This window comes from Chenopodium album, chromosome 18, assembly GCF_948465745.1.
Source record: "Chenopodium album chromosome 18, dcCheAlbu1.1, whole genome shotgun sequence".
Taxonomy (NCBI): Eukaryota; Viridiplantae; Streptophyta; class Magnoliopsida; order Caryophyllales; family Amaranthaceae; genus Chenopodium; species Chenopodium album.
Genome location: NC_137851.1, coordinates 37,089,788 through 37,110,742, shown reverse-complemented (window position 1 = coordinate 37,110,742; position 20,955 = coordinate 37,089,788). Strand labels below are relative to the sequence as shown.

At 35.3% G+C, this 20,955-nt stretch overlaps 1 protein-coding gene across 1 annotated transcript; it reads left to right on the top strand.

The window, feature by feature from the left end:
• The first annotated feature begins 2,690 nt into the window (after positions 1-2,690).
• LOC145592396 (transcriptional repressor ILP1-like) lies at positions 2,691-14,448 on the top strand. The gene is made up of 7 exons (XM_081648843.1): positions 2,691-2,848; positions 3,039-4,187; positions 5,797-5,964; positions 9,034-9,710; positions 9,888-10,170; positions 10,269-10,558; positions 14,031-14,448. Exons 2-7 carry the CDS (start codon positions 3,099-3,101, stop codon positions 14,221-14,223), a joined length of 2,700 nt encoding a protein of 899 aa, XP_081504969.1. The 5' UTR covers positions 2,691-2,848; positions 3,039-3,098; the 3' UTR covers positions 14,224-14,448.
• The last annotated feature ends 6,507 nt before the right edge of the window (positions 14,449-20,955 follow it).

The window sequence follows — 20,955 nt, the reverse complement described above, 5'->3', positions numbered from 1 at the left end:
AAAAACACAATAGGAACTATATTATGAGACGGAGGGAGTATAAGATATGGTTTTGTCAGATCACAAAGAAATGTGATTGACATGTATGAATCATAGATCTCAAAAGGATTTTATCCATTTGAATTATTGGGATTCCTTAGGGTAAGGTATACCGATTTTGGGTTGTCTCCGTCATTTTAGCAACATTCAGACTTTTAATTGTATGTTAGAAAATACATTGCACAACACGAAACATCATCACCGACTTCCCTCGTTCTATCAATAGTCCCATTGCATGTTTAAATGTATATTGGTAAGCCTTATATACGTTGTTCTCACTCGTTGTAAGCTTAAAAGTAAATATCGTTAATGACCTTAACTGGTATTATGTAAGGGCTTCTTATGCCAATCGTAACTTATGTTACTTTATTGTCCTTTCGTTTGTTGTAAACTCAGTTTAATTAGTGTAACTAGATTAGGGCCCGTGCAATGCACGGAAGTGATAATATTTATTTCCCGTAATTAATTTGTGATATCCCTACTTTATTAAAAGTTTAATCAAATGCTTAGAAATAGTATTATACCAACTATATCCCTATAAATGTTTATTTACATATATACCTCCATTTATGCATGTGAATTTTCCTTTTTATTTTTCTTATTTTTTAACCACATATATGGCATAACTTTTTATTTCTCTTATTTTTCCTCATTAATGTTACCAACAACTAAAGTTGTGACATAAAATCAAATTGAAAGAGATTCTTGGACATGGCTAACTATGCGCGCGCATCGCGTGTATTAGCCACCCTAGTAATATAAACATGAGGCAATGAACTGATGTAAGTAAAATAAACAATTGCAATGTGTATAAGAGAAATAAAATATAATATAAGAAAAATTATTAAAACTAAAATTGTGAGGAAAAAAATACGAAGTACTTGATTAGTTGTGTTGAAAATATCTAAAAGTAGAATACATTATATTAAATTTTATGACGCATGTTTTCCCAATAAAATTGTACAACATACTTCAAAATAATAAGTTTAGTAGAATAATTAGAAATTTAATTTAAAAACCATAAAATTGCCATCATATATATTATTTATTTTAGCGGAATTTTTTTTAATGATAACTTGACATGTGTCCAAAGTGATATAATCATAACATATTAAATGAATAAAATATGATGAATTATATGCTATTTAAAGATATGATATACGAAGTATAACAGAGTAATATTATATAAGATATAAAGTAATATATAAAAAAAATATTTTATTATAAATATGAAAAGTATGTGAATCAAAATTACCACAATTATATAATTTGGTGAATATTTTGTGCATATATTATAATAAGTGACATTTGACTAAAAAAAAATGTCATAAATAGATATGACATATAAAAGATAAAAGATACGAAATAATACAATGGATAAAAAATATATTATAAAAGATACATATAAAAGATACGAAATAATACATATGAAAAATATGTAAATCAAAATTATTACAATTAAAGATTTGGGGAATATTTTATTTATATTATATAGTAAGTTTTTGATGGCATTGACTAAAAAAAGAAAAAAAAAATTGGGGAGGAAAAGGGGGTTTTGGAGGGAAAAAAACAACACCCGGAAGTGACACCTGTCATTCCTGGTGTCTATTTTAGTATTATACTAGGTTAAATCCCGTGCCATGTACGGTAAATTTTAGTATTATTATCAATTCTACAATATTTTAATTAGTGTACAAAATATAGTGTAAGAAAATTGTCTGATAATATTGTGAATTAAACTACCAAAATATTTAATGGAATAATCATGGAAGATCTAATTAGTTAGTTATGTATTTAAAAATTATGCATTTGATCATATAATTATATATTATGTATTTCAGTGTGGTATCATTATTTTCTTGTTAATTAAATTATTTTGTAAAGCTATATATCTATCTCAAAAAATAATTCAATTCCCTTGATACTCGCTAATAAAATCACGCTTTTATTTTATCTCAAATCTATCCATTTTATTAATCTATATCTTCCAAATAACATACTATTAATTCTTTATTCAACCTTTCTATTGTTATTAGATATTGGTATGTTTTAAATTATGTTTTGACAATATCTTATACAAATAATAAAAGAAAAAAAAAGTCATCAATCAATATATTATTTAGTTATTGGTTGATGTTTATTACTCATACTTGTTGATTATTAAGGTAATTTTTGACAAATATATATATATATATATATATATATATATATATATATATATATAGATTTGGGGTGAAATGAGAAGGATTTTTTGTGCATAACTTTTATGTTGAATGTGCATATTTTTTGAACTACATGTACAAAAAAAAAAAAAATTTGACCTAAATTCGATGTGCATAAATTTTGAACATAATGTGCACGTTTTCTGATTTTCCAAAAAATTCAAAATTTTTATTAATTCGAAAATTAATTTTGCACATTTAGTGAAAATACTATGCATATTTAATGAAAAACTTATGCACATATATTGATTTCAGCTCTTTTTTTTAAAAAAAAAAAAAATCTACAAACTTACAAAGAATTAATACAAGCTTTGGTGTATGAAAATATTTAAAAATATTTAAAACATACTGTATTTACTTAAAATCATTATAAAACCCACCTATCTTATAATTAGAAGATCAATAGATCATATAAAGACCCACCCCATTTATTTATCAGACGGATCTAACCCGTATTATAACTATGGCGGGTCATGGGGCCTCCATTCCTATTTCCTACCTCTCTGAGTTATTCCATTGAAGCGCACTCAGCATTCTCCATTGAAGCGTTCTCCGTTGTTGTATCCCCCATTGAAGCAGCTTCCAAGGTAAGTTGTTTGTTGTTGTTATCATCATATCTATTTCACAATCTAGGGTTTATATTTGATCTCATCTAATTTAATTATCAGTGCTCTAAGTTTAGTTCGTAAATTCTTAGATTATGAAATATCATAAGCAAAATTATGAGATTATTGAATCAAATATTCCTAAAATTATGCCCTGCCTTAATTGTAACAGGTAAACCTTGACATTTAGATTAGATTAGGGATTGTTGAGGGGGTTTTGGGAGTGATATCAATGAGCTCTAGATCGAAAAATTTTCGTCGTCGAGTAGGTGATGACAATGAAGATAATGAAACTAGCGGTAGTGGGGATCCATCTAAAACTCCCACAAAGCCATCTTTGAACAAAGCTGCAGCTTCTAATAACAAACCGAAGAAAAGCCACCAAAAGCTTCTTAGTTTTGCTGAAGATGAAGAAAATGAGACCCCATTTTCTCGTCCGCAAAAATCTTCCTCATCCCGTCTTTCCAAGTCCAGTTCCTCTCATCATATTACGTCTGTCAAGGATCGTCGCGGGTTTTCCTCGACTTCACTTCCCTCCAATGTCCAACCTCAAGCTGGCCAATATACAAAAGAAGCCCTCCTTGAGCTGCAAAAGAATACCAAAACCCTTGCTAGCTCTAGGCCAAGACCGGCAGCATCAGACACAAAACCTACTTCTTCCTCAGAGCCTGTAATTGTTCTCAAGGGTCTTGTCAAACCAACTGGGAGTGCTGGTGATGAGTTCAATGAAGACAAACCTTCAAGAAAAGAAGAGACGAGGGAGAAGGATATGGATCTTCTAGATCAAGCAACAATTAATGCTATACGGGCAAAGAGGGAGAAACTTCGTCAATCACGGGCTGCAGCACCAGATTATATATCATTGGATTCCGGAAGCAATCATGGAGCTGCTGAGGGGTTAAGCGATGAGGAACCAGAATTTCAAACTCGAATTGCAATGTTTGGTGAGAAGATAGATGGTCCCAGAAAGGGTGTATTTGAGGATGTAGATGAAACAGCAGTGCGTGCTGGACAGAGTAGTCTGGAAGATGATGACGATGATGAGGAAGAGAGAAAATGGGAAGAGGAGCAATTTAGGAAAGGTCTGGGAAAGAGAATGGAAGAAGGACCTACCGAAGTTAGCAGAAATGCATCATCTATTCAACCTCAAAGTTACATGTACGCATCACCAATTTCTCATTCATCTGTTGCCAGTATTCCTGCTGGGCTACCCAGCATTGGAGGGGCAATTGGTGGTGTACAGGGTGCTGGGACAATGTCCATATCTCAGCAGGCTAAAATTGCCAAACAAGCTTTTCAAGATAACTTGAAGAGACTTAAGGTATGTGTAATTTTTTCCTATTTTATCTTTTTTTTCAAGAAACTTGTTTAGGTATTGTGGAAATTCTAGATTGTAGTCAGGGGTGGAGATGTAGGAGAAAAAATTGGGTGGATGAGTGTCTGAGACCCAACTCAAGATAAAAAGTAGAGAACTTTTATTTGCTAAAGAGGAATAGGGCAAGTAAATCAGCACACCCAAAAAGAATGGAGCAAGTAAATGGAACAAAAGAAGTATTACATGGACAATATATTTTCTTTCTTTTTAACATTGTTGTTATGGATGCTCATATATACATGTAATATAATATGACAATTATGACCATAACCCCAACCATTCCTCATCACAAATGAACACTTGTTTGAGTTCTTATTTTACTCCTAGGGAAGTTAGAAAAGTGAGAGTATTCATCTTAGACTCGTCATCTTTTTATTTTTTTTTAGTATAGATTGTGATCCTATAGCTAAGAGGCATACCTGTGCTCATAGTTTTTCCACCTGATAATTGGTGAATTTTATTTTGAACTTATTTGAATTGATTGATAATAATATACTTTGGCTCAAGGTGGAGAATGAAACATCCATTATCTGGTAAAGAATTTCCTCCATCTGCTTAAGAAAAGATGATTGTATTTTAAATTTAGATATTGTCCTTACATTTTATGTGAAGAAGTGATTCACACGACACATGTTTAGATTATTTGTCACATTTTTTTCATGATAGTTGCATCTGCAGCTTGGGTAGTTTAACAAACTCCAAATAGGAGTGTAGGATGGAGCTATTGAAGGTTTTTTATGTGCTAACTTTTTTTTTCTCCGTATTCCCCCACACCCTTTTCTCTTTGTCCATCCTACCCTTGTATGAGTTAATCAGTTAAGTGTGAGAGTATGTTAGAGCTCCCTCATACCTTCGAAGTTGAGAATTTTTTCCTCACATTGTCCCTAGAGTCCTATGGGTTTGACTACCCATGGTTTCTCTTTGGATTTAATTTTCAATATTTAGCTTTCGGTTTCTCATAGGACTGCTTCTCATCATATCATAAAAAAAGAAAGAAAGAAAAGGAACTAGAGATGCTGATAGTTTGGGATCTTCTACATATATGTTAATCTGGATTACAGTTTTTGTGGTCTAGTCTTATTTTTAACTTGATGATATTCTATCCTGTAAAAAACTGTAAATACTGGTTGTTATATGCCAACTATCAGTAATGTGCATCAAGCTGTAAAAGGACTTTTTTTTGTGAAAGAGCAAGCGTGTGGTGTTATGCTGCTTTTGACACATGATTATATCAATCTTTTCTGTAACTCCAGCTTTGAGTGAAATTACTTAAAAAGTAGAATTTGTCTCTTTCTTGTATGGAAAGTAGTTGGAGTTTTAATGATACCAAAAAATGGGTGGTATTTTTGCTGAATCATGAAACATGAAATCATGATGGCCATTTGTAAGGACTGTAACCCTGGTGTAATTTTGTTCTGCATTACGTGGATGTTAGGCATCTGTTTCCACACACCTTTTACGCTTGTGGACATAATAACGCTGCAAGTTTTCGTTCTTTGGCTAGTTGTGTTCTCATATGTTTTGCTTGATTTCTGCTCCCTTTCTTTGTTTTTAGGAAACACATGCAAAAACCATGACTTCGCTGGCTCGTGTTGATGAAAGTTTGTCTGCATCACTGACGAATATCACTGTGCTTGAGAAGTCTTCATCTGACGCTGGAGAGAAATATGTATTTGTGCAAAGACTTCGTGACTTTGTTTCTGTCATATGTGACTTCTTGCAGGTAGGATAATATATTATAGTATCTGATTCCCTGCATTAATATCCCAATGAGTTACTGGTGATTAAATGAAAATTTTGAAGTAATGATTCTTGTAAGATGGGAAGAAAAGTTTTTTATGTTTCAACTTACTACTGGAATGACTTCACTGCATCGAAAGTGCCATTAAAATCTTAGATTTACCAAAGATGAATATCTTAATCTCGATATTCATATTGAAATTGTGGCTTCATTCAACAAGTAGGACTTTTAGGAGGGTATTGCTTGGGCTTTTGGTTGATGACGATAGTCATTCATATAAATGCAGCTTTTACAGAGGTATATGATAAAGGAAAGGGTAGTATATGTATCTCTTCATCATATTTGAGGTATCTGGTGTCGTCTAGGTTTGGGCAAAGACTATTGCATCAATGATTTGCAATCTCAATAGTTAGTAGTGTTGACAAAAGTTGATCCTCTTGGATTCCAACCCATCTAATTAATTGAGCTAAGTTGAATTGCCCCGTTAAATAAATGTGACAGGTTAGGGTGTCATTTCGAGTCCAAAATCATGTATGAATTATTTACTTGTTTAGCCCTTATACGTATATATTCCCAAAGTATTATACTAATAAATGTTAACCTAGAAAATATGTACTTCCTCTATTTTTATATAATCACATCATTTAGTATGGGCATAAGATTTAATAAAGAGAGTAAAAGATGGGGAATGTCAAATATGCTCATGTGATGCAAACAAATGAGAGAGAAAAGGTGGACTAATAATGGTTGTTATCACATGTAAACATGGGTAGTTAGGGTATTTTGTGTGTGAACATAAGCAAAAAGTAAATAAAACATACCAAATAAGGAAATGGTGCAATTAATATGTAATTTCCCAAAAAGGAAAATGGTGGAGACTTGTGCATTTGATTTGTTTATATATAATGATTTGAATAAAAAGAAATTCATAAATACAAGGGTTAAACTATGGAATCCCCCAAACAAATAGGTTTGTTTAGGCTAGGGTTTTCCAACCCATTTAACAAAACGAATTGAGTTTGCGTCAGGAATTTCAGCTCGTATACTATCAACTCAAACAGATCCATGGATGTCTGTAGAAATTGACATAATCCCATCTTGTTTTGTCAGGCCTAGTTATAGGGGGTTATTTTACTTTCAGATCTTGTGGTTTTTTTTATGGGTAATGAATGGCTGCTCTCTGCGGTTGGGGTTAGTTTTTGATGAGGGCATTATTTGCTTAGCATTTGCTGCTTGCTCCATCATGCTACAATAGGTTCATCAGAAGAAAGGTTATTAGGCTATGGAAAGGGGTTCCATTAGTAAAGACGAAAGAGAAATAAAGTGGATATAGAAGGAACTGAGATGAATTTGAATTAAGATTGGATTTTTGAGGCTGGCATTGCATTAAGGATTTTATTTTATACATAAGTATTAAAATTTAATTTAAATAAATTTCATGTAGTTGGAGTTTTAATCATAGTAGAACAAGTCAGTTGTTAGAGTAACTTTAATAAGGTGTTTTTTCTGGTAAAAAAGGAAAACCAAAAGCACATCTCATTGTTTAATAGTGATTTGTAGTTACAAGGCCTATCCTTAACAATCAACAGAATTGAAATTGTGGCTAGGATAATGTCATTTACATAGGATTGTGAGCTATATACTCTTGGTGACAACACCAAAGGTGGTGTCACCCATATCATTGAGTAATTTTTCTAAAACTCGAGTGACTCTCAAGAAATTAATTTTAGATTTCAGCTACACCAAAATGTCATAAGTTGGAACCTGAGACCTTGACGAGTGGATCCTGTTTAAGATAACCAAGTCTTAATATGAGTGCTGAAGAGGAGGTGGCTTACATAAGGAAGAAATTGCAATTACTGTTAATGAAAAAGTAAATTCTCTTTGAAACATTAGCTGCTGCGTGTTTCTGTCTAATTTGGTAAACGGGTCTATCTTTCTCTACAACATTTTACCACTGAATATATCTGCATGACTTATTATGTATTAACATGGAATAAGAATAAGTTAGTTGTTTAATTAGAGAGGGTTTGTGTAGTTGGTCATACTTCTTTTGTTTTTAAGAGTTAACTAGGGTGTATTGCGCGCGCCAAAGCTAGCAATATTCGGGAAGCTTTTTCGGTTTGGCCCTACATCACAAATTTAGTTGCTAATAGCATTAACTAGTGTGGGAAAACATGTAACAAATATTGTTAGGGGTATAAATGTCCATACACTATTCTTAAGAGTTTAAAAACAAGAGTTAATTAACATTAATGGGGGCAATTAAGTAAATAAATATTTTAGAGGGTATAATTGTCCAAGCATTACTCATAAGAGTTATCTCATACTTTTTAAAAGGTAGGGATTTATGAGAGTTCCCCAATCCTGCAAAAACGCTAAAAAGGAAGAAATATAAATAGTGTGTTTGTTTGCTTGTTGGATGGGGAGCGGGGAAGGGAGGGAGTGTTGCTATATTTACTGTCGTGGAAATGAAGAGGAGTTGCTTGGTTGGGAAGAGATTATGGTAATTGAGTGTATTGGAAGAGTCCAAACATCCACGTCAATTCCCCTTGCTACCATGCAACACCCATTGCAAGTTTGACTAAGGCTAACCATTGTTGGGACCAAGATTATGCTTAGTTTTAAAAAGCGCGCTGTTGAGGCGCAGGGAAAATCGCCTCAGTGAAAGAAGGCGTAGTGGGGTCCAAAAGGCAATAGAAAGCGCGCGCCTCCTACCGCCTCAACCAAGGCGCATCGAGGCAAAATAAATAATGCCATAATCTGATGTTAGGATGATTTTTTTATTTCTCCTTTGGGGGTATTGCTAATTGCAGTTCCAATTGAGGGGCAACTGTAATTTGGGATTTTAAGACCAATTAATTAAACAGTGCTTATTTTTGTTACTTCTGAAGTTTGTTTTTAAGATATATTATTCTATTCAACAAATGAATGCCTACTTCTGTTTCTCAGTTACCTTTTCCTGCTTCTCTGGCATCAACATATGTTCGTTTTTACTTTTGTGATCCTCCATTTTGATGTATTCTAGCTAATTTTCTCGCAACTTTTCAGCATAAAGCTCCTTACATAGAGGAACTTGAAGAACATATGCAGCAACTACACAAGAAACGTGCTTTGACTATCTTTGAAAGACGAGCTGCTGATAATGATGAGGAAATGGCAGAAGTGCAAGCAGCTGTAGATGCAGCTATGTCAGTTTTAGGAAAGGGTGGTGGCAATGCTGCTGCAGTTGCTGCCGCCACTAATGCAGCACAAGCTGCAGCTGCTACCATCAAGCAACAAAAAACCTTTCTGGTGAAGTACGATGAATATGGTAGAGATGAAAATTTGCAAAAGCGTTTGGATATGGCTCGGAGGGCTGATGCTCGACAGCGTAGGAGATCTCGTTTAGATATTAAGAGAATGCCATATGTTGGAAATGACAACTCCTATCCAATGGAGGGTGAATCTAGCACTGATGAGAGTGACAATGAGAGTGAAGCTTATAAGTCAAATCGTGATTTGTTGCTTCAGACAGCTGCAGAAGTGTTCAGTGACGCAGCTGAAGAATATTCTCAACTTTCTTCAGTCAAAGAAAGATTTGAAAGGTGGAAGAGATTATACTTGGATAGTTATCGTGATGCTTATATATCATTGAGCATTCCATCTATCTTCTCTCCATATGTGAGATTAGAGCTGTTAAAGTGGGACCCTCTCCATGAAGAGGTTGACTTTTTTGACATGAGATGGTATGTAAGTACCCACTTTTCTCTGGCTGATTGTGGTATTGGTGGGTTAAAAATAATGTTATTTCCTTTCATGCTGGGCCATATGCTCCATATCTCACTTGATAAAGCTTATAATTTTCTCCAGCTGTTTTGTCTCGTAGTTTTGTGCCTCTTATAGGTGTTATATTGTTTTTGCAGGCATTCTCTACTCTTTGATTATGGTGTTCCAGAAGATGGAAGTTGCTTTAGTCCTGATGATGCAGATGCTGATCTAGTCCCTGGATTAGTGGAGAAGGTGGCACTTCCCATATTGCATCATGACATAGCTCACTGCTGGGATTTGCTTAGTAGTAGAGAGTCAAAGAATGTCGTTTCAGCAACAACCTTAATCATCAACTACATTCCTGCCTCAAGTGAGGCCCTTAAGGAACTTATAGCTGCCGTTCGTACTCGGCTAACTGAAGCAGTTGCGAATCTTGTGGTACTTTAAAAACCTGCACAGAACTTTTAGCATTAATAAATGTGCGATGTGAATGTTACTGTAGAATGAGATGTTTACTTTTTTCTGATGTTTTATAGGTTCCTACGTGGAGTACAGTTGCTATGAAAGCTGTGCCAAATGCTGCAAGAGTTGCAGCATATCGATTGGGTGTGGCAATTCGATTGATGAGGAACATCTGCATGTGGAAAGATATACTTGCTTTGCCGGTTTTGGAGAAGCTTGTTCTTGATGAACTTTTGGGTGGAAAAATACTTCCGCATGTTCAAAGCCTTATTCCTGATATTCATGATGCAATTACTAGAACTGAGAGAATAATTGCTTCACTAAATGGGGTGTGGTCCGGTGCAAGTGTTACAGCTGCACGCAGGTAATCTTCTGATGCCATAGGCTTGTGTAATATCTTAAAAATTGTTTGCTTGGATGTAGTGTCTGATCTACTCTATCCTATTTTCTATCTCTTGAAGGTGGAAATGTAGGCTTTTACTTTAAGATTGTGTATCCCTTTTTTATGTGTTCCTTTTTTGAAAATTTGATACTCCGTATTAATTATCTGAAGCTTTACTCATCTTCATACACTTATCCCAAGTTTTGGTGGGTCCTTTTCATAAAAGTCTTAGGTATTACTTGTATGGCTTTGGTAGGTCTTCATAGGTGTGTAGTATACTCCATCTGTTTCGTAATCATCGCGACACTATCCTTTTATGTTCGTTTCATAATAATTGTAATACTTCCTTATATTGTGTGGACCTATTACTATTTAATTATCTCTCTCCCACAAACCCCACTTGCACATATTTTTCTTTGTATTTTTATTATTTTTCTTTCCTAACAACCCCAATTACACTATTTTATTAGAATTATCTGTCCTAACAATTAAATATTTCCCACTAAATTATAAAATTCCTCCTTTGGTCCCTGCCTATATTTTTCCTAAAATTTAATGCAATGCCTAGTATTGCGATTATTAATGGAGGGAGTGTTGGATGATAATATTTGTTTTTATTTTAAGATGTTCCTCCTTAAGCTTGGGAATATTCTTGAATAACCATAAACTAGGATTATTTCATAGTAAAAATTTATTCTAATAATCCAACCTTTTGTTGGTTTGCTAATAATTATCCTTTATTTTTTTTATTTTTTTTAAGTTTTAATCCAACCTTTTATACCCATGATCTAATGAAAATGACCATAAGTAAAGGGGTCATGTTTGCTCATTAAGGCTTCACTCACCTAGTAAAATGGATCTATTGATAATAATTAAGGCGCCTAGCACAACAAAGTGTCTTCGTAGTGCTTCATGTGTAAAACATAGAACATCCTTGGCAAAATGTCTAATTTTTATTTATTTTTTGTTAATTATTTCCTCCGTTTTTTATTGACACGTATTCCTCTATGGGATATATGTTTTTAGTTGACAAGTTTCTCTTTTTGGTAAGTTTTGTGATGTTAAATTCCTATATTACCCTTACTTAAACAATGGGGATGCCCCAGTTTCTCATAGTGAGAAACAAAATTTGTTTCTCACATGCCATTTTCGTAAATAAACCAATAACTTTATTCAACTTTATTCAATTGTGGAGCCCAAAATAATGAAAAAGTTGTTGATTTATTCACGAAAATGCCCCCATAAGAAACAAATTTCGTTGGGAATTTCCCTTAAACAACTCCACCCTAACCCTCCCACATCAAATTCATTTTCTAACTTTTGTACTCCCCACTCTTCAATTGAAACATTTTCATCGTCATTTTCGATTAGCCACCACTTCCTCCTCAACTCCCTCACTCCTAATCATCAGCATTTCCACCATCCCCATGCTTCCCCTGTCTCCCTCTTTTCTCAACCCTCAACGCAGCCCTACCCAACGACATTTACCATAGTCGAACCATGGTGGCAGGAGGTTTTTCATATAGCCAAATTTGTGACTTACATGCCATCGATTTTGTGAAAAATACTCATGATGGTGGTCTGTGGAGGTTTTGATTTTTCTCTCTCCTTTCTTTTCTTTGTTTCAATTCTTGGGGATGATGGTATGGGGCACTTGCAGATATGGCGTGGAATACTGGAATTCTTCATTTTTTATTTTTGAACTAGTAATTTTAGATCTTTTTTTTTTGTTTGTATAATACTAGGTCCTAGTAGTTTTTGGAGTTGATTTTTTTTCCCCCCCACCAAATTTACGGTGTATATGAATTGGTTACAGTTTTATGGTGGTGGTGTAAGTGACAGTGGCAGTTTAAACGGGGGTGGTGTGGCTCTCAGACATTTGGCAAAGGGGTATTATTGTCTTTTACCATCCTTTGATGCACTTAATTAATATGGAGCCAAAATAAAACGTTGTCAATTAAAAAAAACAGAGGAGGTACTATTCTTTTCCGATTGCGGCCTTTTTACAAGCTCATATTCTCTCCTATTATGCTTCATCCGTTTCAAAATAATTAATCTATGGCATGTTGGACTCATTGTTTGAGGAAGCATAAAGAGAAAATTAGCATACCATTTTATACAAATAACTGAAAAGTTAAAACCATATCATCTCAATCAACTCTCTTATTGGTTCCTCTCAAAAAAAATAAAAAATAAAAAAAAAATCCACTCTCTTAATGGTCTTTTAAGTTGTTATTTTATTATATTAAATACTCTGCTTACCCAATCTTATCTCTTCCTAAACTTGTGTGCCAAGGCCCAAGGGGCTAAAGAATTATATTATGTGATAATGAATTATACATGGACTCCTAAGTTGCTTGGAATTATTGCCCACATTAAAACTCCGAAACCTAGCCATATTGAATATATATTTTTATTTCTAAATTAACTTTTAAGCTAGGGCATTCCCTTGTCAACTGTTTGTGAGATTAATTTTGAAAGCAATGTTGCAACTTTAAATGATCCATGCAGATGATGCATTAGACAGTTGTGACCTAGAACTTGATACCCCTGTTATATTTAGATGGCACCTAACACATTAGAACCGCTTTCAACCTTAGTTGCCTTCATCAATTGCGTGAAACATTGGATCTGGAGAAATCTCTCCAATTAGTCCTCCAATGTATGCTAGTTGCTTTTCTTTCTCTTTTCGTTTCTGGGTGCTTTGTCTGCAATTCTATGATTCATAAATCTGCTCAGGTTTTGTTTACCTATCCTCGTTGGGATTTTTTTTATTTTTTTTTATTTTTTATGTAGGTTCATTGCTATAAAAGGTGGTTTTCTAGTTGGGGCTTGAGGGGATGAGAAAGGGATGTGATGAGAGTGGAAGTGACAGTCAGTACATAATGAGCTATTTGAGTGGGGCAGGATCTGTTGGACAGAAATCCGTTGGGTTGATTAGTGTGGATAGAATCATAGAAAGGACTTTAGGGGTACTTATTAGTCATTTAGAACCATCTCCTTGTTATAATTTTTTACCACACTATTTCCCGAAGGTAACTTTTAGGTATTATATTACTCCCGTTACATATTATGTGCAACTTTTAGGTATTATTTGTGAGATATAAAAAATTCCAAAATTGCACATAATACGTTACAGAGGTAGTAGTAAGTGTTGGAAATATAGAATCTATGACCATTTTCATTACATGTTTGGTTTGAGGGGTTCAATTTATTACCTTTCCCAGCCCCCTTGGCAACAGTTAACATTACCCTCTGTTCTCCTCAAGCCAATAAGCCATTATTTGTTTCCATTTCCTTTCCTCTTAAATTAATATTCAACATGCTTTTAAGTTGTTTTGGTTCCATGCAATCAAATGCTTTGATACTCTTTGTGCGTTAAAGAACTTTGTAGAGTCATTTTTTGTTTGGTTTCAGAAAACTTATATTTTCATGTATTATGATTGTCATGCAGTCACAAGTTGCTGCCGCTGGTTGATTTTGTGCTGAAGCTTGGGAAGACTTTGGAGAAGAAGCATGCATCAGGACTGCCGGAGAGTGAATCTGGTGTCCTTGCCCGGCGTCTGAAGAAGATGCTTGTTGATCTGAATGAGTATGATAAGGCCAGAGCAATTTTAAGAACTTTTCATCTCAAAGAAGCTCTGTAATCTTGTCTTTAGTTATCTAGGGCTTTAATATGCATGTTCAAGTTTTTTATTTCTCAGCTTTAAGGGTCCCTTTCCTTGGTGCTACAATTATTATCCTTTGTAAATCATATTTAATTTGTCATTAGTAGCCATAAAAAGTTACAGCAAAACGCTGTCTCTTTGTTCCCTTTAGTACAGTATAGTGTAATGATTAATTTTCCCCTTATGGTCCAATTTTGGAATCTTCTGCCTCTTGCTCTTTTTTTTTTTTTTTTTTTTTTTTCAGTTTTTTGTTTTGTGATTGGAATGAACTGGGTTTTGCTTCTTTACTCATTGATTTGCTCTAATTTTGGCTGATTTTACATTAATAATGGGTGATTTTGTTGAGGTTTAGGGTTGATTTTGATGCAGAGTTGATTAGTAAAGAGGCTACATTTGAGTCTGGGTTGAAATTTTTAGGTTTTGGTAAATTTGATTTGAAGGGTGCTTATTTGTGTTCTCTGAAGAAGGGAGCAAGTTACTGTCACTTTGATTTTTGGACTGCATTGTGGATAAAATGGCTTGTGTGAAGTTGGGATCTAAGAGTGATGCATTTCAGAGCAAAGGGCAGGCATGGTAATGGTTTCTCTCATCTTTGATTTCTGTTTCGTTCTATATTATTCAATGCTTTGATGTTATTGCTGTTATAATCCCGAATTAGCGGCCTCTTCCGGTTAGGAATATTAGGATTAGTGTTACGGCTATGATTACTAAAATTTATGTATTTAATATGTTTAGAATTTACCCTTACTGCCGCGTAGAGTGTCTGCTCTTCAGCATAAATTTTCTCAAGCGTGATGCAGTGCGCTGCAGGCTTGCAAGGTTCAGTTACTTCAGTAGGGGTGCTAGGCTCCAAATCATCCTTTGCCACTTGTAGTGATCTAGATGACAAGTTCAGTGGAAGAGAACTCAATCGAGCAGAGTTACACAAGTATTATTAACTGTTTTTTCAGTGCAACTTGAATTGATAACTCATGATGGCTTACTAGAGATAATGTTATCAACGATAATGTTACAAAATTCCAAGAAAAAGGGTGCAAATTTGATTCTGAAAGGGACATAAGTTACAAAAGAGTTGGGCTAAATTTTGGTGAATAGTTTGACCACTAAAACCTGTAAATACACATGAGAACATGGCAATATTATAGTTGGTATCTTACGTCAGATGACCTTTGGAACTGCGTATCTATGTCTAGACATAAACTTATCTGATTTATTACATAAGTGAATTCCAAGGTTATCTTGGTAGCTCTATACTTGCCGCAACTCAAATTTTTTTAATAAACAAACTACTCAGAATGTGGTTCGGTTGCATGACATCTTATGAGTGCCTATATTTGTAATAGTAGCTTGAAAGAATGATTGTGCTTGACTTTGATTAAGGACCACCTCTTGGGACTATATAATAAGATGGGTTTTTCATAGGAAAAGTAGGCAGTATGGTCAAATGCTTCCTAGTCATGGTTTAGGAAGTGAACCCAAATGGTTCTACTCTGAAATAGAAGCGTGCATAAAAAATGCAGGCATCAGTTGGGAATAGCCAAACAGCCGAGTCTGGGTGGAGGAATAATAGCTGGATAACTTTGGTTAAATAGTTTCAGAAGTAGCTTGTTATTTGGAAAGATTAATAATTGATATAAATGGTACAGCAACCTAGGATCAGAATTTGATGCCTTAATTCACTGTCTAGTGAAGGCATTGACCTCTGAACGTTGCTAAGCTTTACATAAAAAAAAAAAATAAAAAAAAAAATAAATAAATAAAAATGACGTGATGTGCAAATCAAAATTTAGCTCAAATAATTAATGAAGGAAATAATTAATGTGCAAATCAAAATGAAGGCATTAATTATTTTAAAAATGACGGCTTAATTAATGATCGTCGATTCCACCAAAAATTCACTACTTTCGAGTCAGAATCGGAGTTCGGTAGCCAAAATTAGTATATAAACGAGATTAAACTAATTAAAAACGAGCTTATAATCTAATTAGAAAGCAAAACCAGAGATTTAAATCTATTTAAATTGCCTTAATTAATTATTTAGTTAAAATAATTAAATGCACGTGGTTTCGATGCCGCTGTCGGGTTTCGTAGTGTCCGACACTACGCGGACTGCACACAAATTAAAGTAACTAACATGCATATTAACAACCACATAATTAATTAACAAAGAGAGAGAAAGAGGAAAAGGCGATCATACCCTTCCACTTAGCACGAACACGGACTCACGGATGAACGAAGAAAGAGCCTCAAGCGCAACCCCTCCAACGAAGTCCACCTGCGCCCCAAACTTGGCTAATATTACCGGGTAGGGCAATATTAACACTACTAAACAAGAGTATCTCCTTATAAGGTTTTCTCAATATGAGATGCCTTTTATAGAGTTCTTTCTCTTGCAAAAAATTCTCAAGGGAGGCCTTGGGTATTTATAGGAGAAACATCTCCATCCCCTTGATTTCCAATCAATGTGAGACTTTTGCAAAGTTGAGAACAACTAGCATTTAATTTAATTCTAAAATAAATTAAATAGGTAGAACATATAGTCAATCAACGAGTGGCAATCACATGGGATTGGTTAGGTGAGAACTACAAGGAGGACCACATGGTCTCCTTGCTCCTCAGGCCAAAACCTCCACCAATCATATTATCTTATGACTGGTCAAGGCTTGGGCAACAAGGCTGGCCAAAGTGGCAACCTTGTGCCTCGGTTGGGCCCTATGCCTTGAGCACCAAGGCCGGTCTTTGCTGGCTGCCCTGTGCTCTTGGCTGGGCCAGCCAGCGTGGCCCATCACAACACATCAAGCCTCGCATGCTTGCAGGCTGGTATTACTACTGGGCTGTGCTGTTGCCATCGCAAGCCCAGGCGCAAGCTGGGCTGCTGCTGTTGCTTGCTAGCCGCAGCATACGCTAGCTGCTGGGCCCTTGCTTGCGATGCTTGCGCACCATGCACTCGGCCAGCAGCCCCAGCCAGCCCACGAACATGGCTTGCTGGACTTGGGGCTGGTGCTAAGCTTACGGCAACATCAAGCTATCCTTAGCCCACGCACACGGCTAGGCCGATGCGAGGCTAGGACTATACGCCTTGACTTGTTGTTTAACTTATTTACATGTCTCGTTAATTCTTAGAATTTAACTCGACTTTCGACGTTTTGTTTCGACTCTCCAAGCTTGGAATCCGACGTCAGAATACATATCCTCTTGTATGACATATTAAGGCCTTCGCCTTAATTCGTCGCCTTAGTTTGGTTACAAGCTTGGGTGTGACTTGAAGGGTTCAGTTAGGTAAAGCTGTGAGATAAATATAATTAATCTCACTGATTGGAGATGGCCTCTAGCCCGACTTTCCGATCTCTTGACTTCACTGAATTATTAACTCCGTAATTGATTCCAAACCTCTATTGGAATAATACACTAGTTCGAAGGACACCATTCCTTCAGTTGCTTGCTAGTTGCTACCAGCCATTACATGCACAAAACAGTCCCCAACATCAAGCAAACAATAACCATAATCATCAAACATTTTTTTTTTTTTTTTAGAAAAAGGGACTAATAAGCATCCACTAAGGGACTCACAAGAACCCATAAATCAATCACACAACAAACCAATGACAGAATATGTAGACAGAGCATTTTACAAACAAACCACTTTAATCATCAACAAAATCCAACCACCATTTATCATCAAACATGAAAATAAACAATAAAAGGGGTTTAGAAACCGCTACCATGAGGACTCATTGAGTGGGACTGAATTTCGGGTGATATTCCCTTAACATGCACAAAGACCAAGACTTATCAAAATCAACATCGTTTACTGAGTTTCCAAATCTAACTCGTTTATTCCTATATTTTGGTTCATTGTTCGGAAACCGAATTGGAATTGAAGACAACTTAGCATCGGGGTTATTAGCAGTAACCGAGGCAGCCTTCCTTACCTCCTCTTCAACACTATCAGTGATATTTGCTCTGTACCATGAATTCTTCTAATCACTGATAGTGGTACTCTGGGAGTGCAGAAGGAGAATTTTACCGAGGAATTATTAGATGAATCTACTTTTGATCTTACCAGAAAGGTCACTACACCACTACCTCTCCATCTTAAACTCTCAGCTACTGAAGGTGATCTAATTGCAAATCCACAAGTTATTAATAGGTCACTAGTTGGGAAGTTGAACTATCTTATCAATACAAGACCGAACTTAGTATTTACAGTCCAATGCTTAGTCAGTTCCTGCAAGTTCCTAGAACCTCTCATCTGGATGCTTTACAACATACCTTGAGATATTTGGCTAACACTCAAGGTCAGGGCATTCTTTTAAAGGATTCTGATACTCTGACTGTGCAAGCCTTTTTTTACTCAAATTGGGCAGCTTGTTTAGACTCTAGAAGATCTATTATAGGGTACATATTACTCTGGCAAATCACCTATTTAGTTTGATGGAAATATAAGAAATAAAGCATAGTCTCCAGATCTTCCAGTGAATCAGAGTATAGGGCTATGACTGCTGCTTCATCAGAGATTATTGTTTGGGTTGCTAGAGAAAATGGGTGTTACAAGTTTAAATCCTGCCACACTTCACTGTGACAACCTATTTGCAATATACATAGCCAAGAATCCACTCTTTCATGACAAGAAAAAACATATTGAAATAGATTGCCATTTCACTAGAGAAAAGGTGTTGCAAGGATTGATTAATTTAACTTATTTGCCGACAAAATCTCAACTAGCAGATGTTTTCACCAAGGTGTTGCCTGCTCATCATTTTAAAGATCTTTTGTCCAAGTTGGGGTTGTTTGATCCTACAGCTCACCTACCTCCAACTTGAGGGGGCGATGAAGTTTATACAAGCCTTCCAGCTCAGCTACGCTTCCTACATCAGCATTATGGTTCAGGCTCAAGCACGGTTCAAGAATTCTAGAAGAACTTGTTATTTCTTATGACTTTGTACAAGTCAGCAAAAGTTATTACATCATCATCACAGAATTAGTTTCTAGAAGGTTTTGTATTAACCAATTAATTTTTTCTTATGGCAAGAACTCATTATTTTGAAGTAATTATTTCTTCCTAATACTAAAAGCATTTAACCAGCCCTCACATTTGATAAGAAAAATACTCAACCATCTACCATCATATGTAACTTTTTATTAAATAACAACTAATAACCACATTCTCAAAATTCAATTAAAATTTTGTGTTACAGTTATTTTTTATTTTCAGCGAGAAATTTAGAGAGGAAATTCTAGAGAGAGAAAGAGAGTAGCTAAATAGAAAGAGAGATTTTATATTGATAAAAAAAAATGATTGTGTAATGATGAATACATAAAATCTGAGGTAATAAACACCTTTTATACTATGTACTTATAGAGGGAGTAATAAATTGTACTTCATCCATTTTTTTTAGGGAAAAATTGCTCCCATTAATCTGAACTTTGCCTCATCCGCCGAAATTAATCCCAACTTTCGTTTATTATCAATCACTCCCAACTTTAGGGGGTATTAATTTTCGTTGCACCCATTTTACCTGAAACCGGACTAGAAGGTTACCTTTTAGGGGGTTGAGATGTTTCCCTCCCTTGTTACTGCCACGTCAACTTTCCCTCCCAACTACTCTCTTTACACTCTCTGTTACTCCCTCCCTTTCATTTACTTCATTTACTACAACAGAGCATCGAAAAAAAAACCTCAAATTGACGCCATTATTGAAGCTTCTCAACCACAATTGTACTTGGGCAAAACGTCACGATCTTCGATTTCTGAGAAGGAGAAGCACCACGCGTTCTTGGGAAAGTGACGAACTTCCATTTTAGGTAAGTTTTTGAACCCTAATATTTCGCTTGAATTCTACTGAATTTGTGCTTAAATTACGCATCTTTATCTCAAACCCTAATTAATTAAACTGGGAAATGATTTAGTGTAGTCTTGATTGTAATGTAGTTGCTGTTAAATTAGGTATGGCTCCAAATAAATTTAGCTTGAAAATGTGGCATGGAGGAGTGTTTCAACATCTTGACAATGGTGAATTGTGTTATATGAATGGTAAAGGTAGAACCTTTAATGTAAACCCTGATCAATTGTGTGCTTATTATCTATTGGAGTTGGTTATGAGGTGTGGAAAGTATAAGGATAGAGTACAGGGTTTTATGTACTTAGTTCCAAGACTGAGTTTGAAAGGTGGGTTGAGGAGAGTTGATGATGATGACAGTATGAGGGAGATGATAGATGTCTCACTTAATAATAGGGCTGTTGATGTGTATGTTGTGCATGGTCAGAATGACCCAATACTTTTCCCAAAAGAACAGCAGCCTACCTCATCAAAAAAACCCCAAAACTGTGAGAACCAAAAAACTACCTGTAAAGAGGGGACCACCAGTGAGAGCAAGTCCAAGGAACAAAATTCAGCCTCCCTTGACTATTTCTGAACCTTCCCAAAATACCCGTAATAGCTCATTAAATGAAAAAGAATATGCTCCCACTCCTTTTGTTGCCATTCCACCCAACCAAAGTACTCTCAAAGTTAAATATGTTATAAACCCTAATTCAGACTTGGCAAAAGCATATCCCACAGCCTCTTCCTTTCTTTCAGCTTCACAAATTAACTCTGAGCTTGTGAACAATTATGAATGGGAAGATGCAAGACCTGATAGCCCTATTCCTATACATGAGCTAATCCCAACTGTTAGTTCTGAGAGTGACAGAGAAGATCCACTTTACCA

What these genes read in the sequence shown, in the direction of transcription:
- LOC145592396 (XM_081648843.1), top strand. Translation starts at nt 3,099, where the DNA reads ATGAGCTCTAGATCGAAAAATTTTCGTCGTCGAGTAGGTGATGACAAT. An exon ending in AAGCAGTTGCGAATCTTGTG is followed by an intron (nt 10,171 to 10,268) that starts GTACTTTAAAAA and finishes GATGTTTTATAG; the next exon opens with GTTCCTACGTGGAGTACAGT. An exon ending in AGTGTTACAGCTGCACGCAG is followed by an intron (nt 10,559 to 14,030) that starts GTAATCTTCTGA and finishes ATTGTCATGCAG; the next exon opens with TCACAAGTTGCTGCCGCTGG.